Source organism: Penaeus chinensis, chromosome 12 (assembly GCF_019202785.1).
Source record: "Penaeus chinensis breed Huanghai No. 1 chromosome 12, ASM1920278v2, whole genome shotgun sequence".
NCBI classification, from domain to species: Eukaryota; Metazoa; Arthropoda; class Malacostraca; order Decapoda; family Penaeidae; genus Penaeus; species Penaeus chinensis.
This window is the reverse complement of record NC_061830.1, coordinates 3,842,412-3,849,911: the sequence shown is the minus strand read 5'-3', so window position 1 is coordinate 3,849,911 and position 7,500 is coordinate 3,842,412. Positions and strand designations below refer to the sequence as shown.

Sequence of the window (7,500 nt, the reverse complement as noted above, 5' to 3'; positions counted from 1 at the left end):
GAGAGAGAGAGAGAGAGAGAGAGAGAGAGAGAGCATTTGTGTCAAACGTATTAACGCATGGAGTGGTTTTGAATATTTTTTTTTCTTGCTAAATGTATTTTATAAACGGTGTATATGTATAAGAGTGAGAATATTCCCTTTTCAAAAACCTGTATACTTCTTATGTGATTTATGTTGGTGTGTGTAACCATTAAAATAAACGTTTGGTCCGCATGTATGTATTTTTAAATTCTTATATATCTTTGAAATATTTTTGAGTGATTAACATAACTTTTAAAGAAAAATGGACTTTCCATTCGTTGTTTAAACTAATTAACGATTCGGAACTGTTAGGCAATATTAACATTGTTAATTATAAAAAAATTAGCATCAATCTTTTACAATTTCTATTATTTTCTCAAATTACTAATAATTATAGTTACTTTGCATTACAGACTACATACTAATGACTAATACATGGTTATGTAATACCGAGATGATGTTATGTAATACTAAATAAATAAATACCTATCATGTATATGTATATATCGTAAAAAATAAGAGGACAAGATTGTTATACATTATTGTAAAAGCTTATATATCATTTCAAAAACATGAATACGAAATAGACCTTTACTTGCCAAGCAAATAATCTTCCTTGTAAATAATGAATTTAACTCCCATTATAACAGTTAGTATTACTTTTATTCACCGAAAAAGTGCAAATAATTGTCTTAATTATGTATTTTTTGTATTATTAGCCAATTATAGAACTTTTATGACAAAGGAAAGGCAGTTCTTGAAAGGAGAGAGAGAGAGAGAGAGAGAGAGAGAGAGAGAGAGAGAGAGAGAGAGAGAGAGAGAGAGAGAGAGAGAGAGAGAGAGAGAGAGAGAGAGAGAGAGAGGGAGGGGGGGTGGTAGAGAAAGAGAGAGAAAGTCTAAAAAAATAAAGAACAAAACTCTTAAAGGCAAAACACCAACCATAAACTATTCACAATATAAAAAGAAAAACCATCCCAACACCCCATACAAGACTCTTTCCCACTTTCCACCCACCTACAAAACCCACAACGACGCTCTTCCAGAATTGAGTCCGATCCTCCATGTCATTCTGGATGGTCGGAAACACAGCTGACCCGCCGAAGGAAAATAGGATGGCACCGAAACCCAAGGAGAAGGATGACACTGTAGGATTGTTGAACACGGGCTCAGGAAGGTTAGGTGCTTCCAACAGGATCTGGACGATGATGACAATACACGCCACCACCGTTGACACCACTGCCAACACGGAAGCCTGCCTGGGGACGAGTGGAGTGGAGAGTGTAAATACACGTGAGGTGTTTTTTTATTATTATTTTGTTTTTTGAGGGGGCGGGGCGGGGGTTAGGTCTTATGCTTTATTTCTGATGAATGATTTACATTAGTTGTAGTTATGTTGTTACGTTTGTAACCAAACTATATCTACATCATATTTCTGAAATATGTATACTCGGATTATTCTATGGATCTGTTGTTATATCATACATTATACTACACAATATGATGTAAATAAAAGTATATATACTGGTGAGGTGGTTCATAATGTCGAAAAATAAAGAGAGAATTGTGGCGTTCATTTTATTTATATCTTCTTCTTTAATTCAGGAGTATAATTGAATTTTAATTTAAAATACAAACGGCGTACTGAAATAATGGGTCCCCAAGTTCTGTATACTCTGAGGCTATTAATTCGTTTTTTCTATTTATTTTCTTTCGCTTTTTAATTTTCGTTCTCGCCTTTATGTTCCTTTTTCCCATTTCTCTCCGCACAGCACTTTTATCCCGAAAACTTGCATGGGTGTATTAATATCAAAATCTAAATACAGCCTTAGACTGCAGTAACGTGTGGGGCAAAACATTTATGTTTGTTAGTACACTGTAACAGTTTAATTGTTTCTCTTGTTCACTTGCGCTCTGAATTCTAAATTTCAGGTTTATGTGGCGTCTTTTGTGTTTGTTCTCTCTGGCTCTGTTTGTATTATCTTTTATCTATCTTTGTATGTATCTATCTGTTTTTTTTTCTGTCCCGTCCGTCCCCCACTCACTCCTACCATCCTTTTCCCTATCCCCAACTCACCAGAAATCCTTCGGCGTCCCCAACCAGGTGAGAGGGATAATGAGAAATCCAACGATAAGCACGAGCTCGCAAAGAGAGAGTACACTCTCCCTGGACGAAATCATTTGCGAAATCAGGATGATAAAGACAGTCGTGCTTCCGTATAAATTTATCACTACTGATGCTAAGGCGGCGCGTCTGGAAAAAAAAATTGTTTTATTTTTATTTTATTTAATTATTTATTTATTTATTGTGATATGTGGATATCGTTGTCTGGTTGTCTGGTTGTTTGTCTGTTCTGAGTGTTGGGTGTGGATATGTGGGTATAGTTATCTGTTTGGCTGACTGACTATCTGTCTGTTTGACTGCATTTCTATTTGTCGGTCTATCTGTTTATCAATATACATATATGTATATATATTTAATAATTATAATAAGATAATTATAATGACAGTGATGATAATGAAAATAGTAGCAAAATCAATAATAGTGATAATGATAATGATAATAGCAACAATAATAACAATAATAATAGTGGTAATAATAAAAAAAATAATAATGATACTACTGATAATAATGAAAATGATAACAACAATAACATTAATACTAATGATAGTTATAATAACGATGGTAATAATACACATATTGATAATAATAATGATAACAATGGTAATAACAATGATAATAATAACAACAACAACAGTAACAAACCAACAACAATAACAACAATAACAAATAAACAATAATACTAACAATACTAACAACAACCATTAGAACAGCAACAATTAACAACAACAAAACACAACAACAACAACAACAATAAAACCTATATTCCAAACAAACAGACCCAGAATCTCAAACCATGTACCTTACCTGCCAGCCAATCCCATCGACCTAAAAGCGATCTCCATGTATGGTTGTCTCACTGGCTGCGAATATTCGGGATACCTCTCTTCCAGGATAGTCCAGCAGCGGCCGAGACGAGTGCCCGAGAAAGCGACACTCACGCAGAAGATGGTCATCATGGCGATACCAAACCAGCCTGGGAAGGACAGGGTTGAGAGGAAGGGAAGAAAGAAGGGTGGGTTTAAGGGTTGGGTGAGTTTGAGGTTGTGGTTGTGCCTGGTGTTGTGGTTGTGACTGGGTTGTGGTTGTGCCTGGGTTGTGGTTGTGACTGGGTTGTAGTTGTGACTGGGTTGTGGTTGTGACTGGGTTGTGGTGTGACTGGGTTGTGGTTGTGACTGGGTTGTGGTGTGACTGGGTTGTGATTGGTTGTGGTTGTAGGGATGTGGATAGATAGATATATCTTTATTTTCGTGTACCTATGCACGCTTAAATGCATAAACTTATATTCGTCCGTATCTGTATTTTATACGTACATACATACATCTTTAATGCCTGCGTCTATATTTACACATATATCTGAACAAAAATGTAAGAGTTTGCCCTGCAGAATATATGAAACATGGCGTACCTGTCCCGCAGACTTTAACATTATTTCCTCGAAGACGACATGCAGGGTGATATGTAGTGACGTTTATGAGCAGATATTTTGCTTGTAAAATCTGGTCGAAAATGCCATGGATATCCAGAATGTATCGTAATTATGATATAGAAAAAAAAAACATCAAAGGAAATATTTTATGATTTACGTAATTCTTCTACTTAAATATCTATCCATTTACTTTCATATTTAAGCTTATCTATATTTAGTTTTAACAATCAGTGTCTTCAAAAGTTTTCATTAAAGTTCTTAAAAAGGCTTCAAGTATCATAGGTGTTGTGTTCTTTAATTTATAGGAAGACTTATCAACTTTACCATTGCCTTTGGGTTTTTTTCGAGATTCTAGAACAAAGAAATAATAATTTTATCTAAATCTTGTAAGCTTATGTAGGGACTGCTTATTTTCTACAGTCCAATTTGAAGGTCATTATAAAAGTGAGGGTGCGAGAGCATAAGAGAAAGAGAGAGAGCGAGAAAGAGAAAGAGAGAGACAGAGGGTTGGAGAAAATGAGTGAGATGGAGAAACAGAGAAAGTGAAAGAGAGAGAGAGAGACAAGGAAGCGTAGACAGACTGATATATATATATATATATATATATATATATATATATATATATATATATATATATATATATATAAACACATTCACACACACACACACACACACACACACGTAATATAATATAACATGCAACACAAGTATAGATATACACAAACAGATACAAATACCCTGTCTTCTCACATAAACTTTAGCACATAGTCTCTCTTGCCTTCACTTTTTCCCTTTCCCTCTGTCTCTGTCTCTGTTTATGTCTGTCTGTCTGTCTGTCTCTGTCCCTCTCTTTCTCCCCTTTCTCTCTCTGTCTTTCTCTTTCTCTCCTCTCTCTCTCTGTCTTTCTCTTTCTCCCCTTTTTCTCTCTCTCTCCTTTTCTTTCTCTCCTCTCCCATCTCGCTCTCTCTCAATCTCTTTCTCCCCTTTCTCTGTCTCTCAATTTTTCTCTCCCCCCCCTCTCTCTCTCTCTTTCTCTCTCCTTTTCTTTCTTTCTTCCCCCTTCTGTCTCTCTCTCTCTTTCTGTCTCTGTCTCACTCTCTCTTTCCCTCCCTCCCCCATCTCCTCTTTTTCTCTCTCTCCTGCCTTCCCCCCTCCCCCTCTCTCTCTCATAACACCACCTAAAAAAAACATGCCAACCAACTGGACCTGTCGCTGGCACTCTCGAAACACGCCCGTACCGATCGTTTGGCACCACGACTCACCAGTGTCAGCAAGGGCCCGGGGCAGTGCCAGGAAACCAGCGCCGGCCATCTGTGCCACCAGGAAGAAGGAGGTCATCCCGAAGCTCAGCCCCTTTTTGCTTGCTTCCCCATCCTCCTCGACTCCTGTTATGCTGTGGGACGCTTCCTTCTCGCTGTCCGTGGGGGTAGATTAATTGGGAGACGTAAAAAAGGTGAAAAAAGGGAGGGTTTTGGTGTTAGATAAATATCGTTAAAGGATAGTTGGGGAGACGTACAGAGGAAGGAGAAAAAGGGATAATTTTGGTGTTAGTTGAATATCATTAAAGATGCGTGGAAGTGGTAGAAAAAATATGATTTTTGGACCATCTTTGATTAATATAAAAAAGATGGAGGGATGTGGATGTGGATATTGATGAATGATAGGAAGAAGGGGCTAAAAAGAGCAATTTGGTGTTCGATTAATATGAAGGAAGGATGGGGGGAGGGGGGAAATTTTTTTCGTATAATATTGATATAAAAAAAGGATGGAGAATGGGGTAAAACAATTTTTTTCGGTTTATATTAATATCATAGAAGGATAAGAGAGAGAGAGAGAGAGAGAGAGAGAGAGAGAGAGAGAGAGAGAGAGAGAGAGAGAGCGAGAGAGCGAGAGAGAGAGAGAGAGAGAAAGAGAGAGAGAAGAAGAAGAAAGAGAACAAGACATTACAGAAAAGGAAATGAAGAAAAGAGGAAAGTCATGAAGGAAGAGTGATATTTAAAAAGATAAGAGAATGAATTGAATAAGGTATACAGAAGAAGGAGTGAAAAAATTAAAAAAAAATCGATAATTCCTGTTTTCATATTAGAAATGTAAATGGCGATAGTGGTCACGACAAAAGATGGTGATAGAAAATTAAAACAAATGACATCAAATAATGATCGATACTGATATGAATCAAGCTGAATATGAATAAATACGAAAACACGATATTTGAAAGGGAAAAAATACAACAAAATTATAAAACAATGATAAAAAAATACACAGTAAACAAGACATTAAATGAATGAATAATAAAAGGAGATAGATTGATTGATGGTGGAAAAGGGTGAACAAAACTTATTACACTAAAGGTTATCGCTATATGTTATCAGTAATGTGACGTATGACATACATTAATCCATCATTAGACACAATTTTTTTTTTTTTTTAATGTAACAATATGAAACTTGTAAGAAAATTTTAATTATTATGTAATCTTATCAACGTTATGACTCATTATGAAGCCTAGCAAATTAAATAAATGTTACTGTTATCTTATAACACATTATCTAAATTAAGGAGGTATTGTATCCAGCTTATAAAATCAGACAACAAGAACAAGGCCTAACAAGAACAACAAAAAATGTACTTACGATTATAAAAAGTAAAATGTTTTATATAATTCGTTGCTTTTATACCTTGTATTGACACTTGAATGACAAGGTACACTATAATCCTAGGTGAATGGCATTAAATACATGAATAATTAACTCAATACTCTTTTATATGACTAATTTATGCACAATCTTAAAATAATAAAACCTTGAGTAAATCCTATATACACTTATTTTCTTTATGTAAAGTGATGAATCACGAAAAAATATATATACGTGCGCCTCTTATACTATTTAATTACAATAGTGCATGCTATATAAAGCTTACGTCAGTCTTGTGAGAGATTTTGATGGTATTCACGTAATAAGATTTTCATTCTGGTAAATCTTAGAGGATCTTTTCTTGATATCAAAAGTAGGTGTCTTCTTTTTTTTTCTTTCTTTTTGTGTGTATGATTTGAAATTATACAAGCAGTTGCTTAACATGGATAAAGTTGTGTAACTCTTACATCGAACACATACACACATACATACACTCTTTCTCTCTTTCTCACTCACACACACACAAACTTCCTCATTCACCCATAAACACACACACACACACACACACACACGCACGCACACACACACACACACACACATGTATACACACGTACACACTTTACATACATAAAATCCTCGTTTCTCTTCGACCAGCTTATTCACAAGAAGCGTAGAAACACGTCATTTTCTTTACATAGTTTTGAAGGCGAGTAATCAAGATGGCCATTCATATGAGTCACACGTACAAGACTTTTATTTCACGCATTATATAAAAAGGAATACTTACGCACACTGCGATATAGTGGCTTCATCTCTCTATCTAGCTCTCTGTCTATCTATCTATCTATACATTTTTCTATTTATGTATCTATCTGCCTATCTATCTGTCTATCGAACTGCTTATCTATCCGTCTATATATGTACCTAGCTGCCTCTCTATCTATTTACCTTTTCCCTTTTATCTCATATTTGACCCCAGACTGATGATTTCAGTACTCAAGCCTCTCAGTCGGCTGGGAGGGGATGGCTGGGAGCGAACCCGGGACCGTGCAATTGCAAAACCATTGCTCTTCTGCTGAGCAATATATCCTCCACTAATACAGTTATTTAAGGGAGTCTTCTGTTCGCACTATAAAAGTTAATCCAGTATTAAATTTAATTTACACACGAGAGAGAAACGAGAAAACTTTTGGGAATATAAATTGATATCACGAGTATCTCATTTTGTCTGACACCTTCATTTCGGTTGTCTATAATATTTGCAGGCTATTTGAAGCCATTTATATGATTTCATC

General features: G+C 35.7%; 1 protein-coding gene across 1 annotated transcript in view; it reads right to left on the bottom strand.

Annotated features, from left to right (window-relative positions):
- LOC125031232 (amino acid transporter AVT1D-like) overlaps positions 1–7,500 on the bottom strand; it is a 21,907-nt gene that overhangs the window by 8,309 nt on the left and 6,098 nt on the right. The window contains exons 2-5 of the mRNA XM_047621876.1: positions 4,832–4,983; positions 2,948–3,116; positions 2,096–2,272; positions 1,036–1,277 (exon numbers count right to left, since the gene is read on the bottom strand). Of these exons, the coding sequence (XP_047477832.1) occupies positions 1,036–1,277; positions 2,096–2,272; positions 2,948–3,116; positions 4,832–4,983 (740 nt within the window). The remainder of the gene's footprint in view (positions 1–1,035; positions 1,278–2,095; positions 2,273–2,947; positions 3,117–4,831; positions 4,984–7,500) is intronic.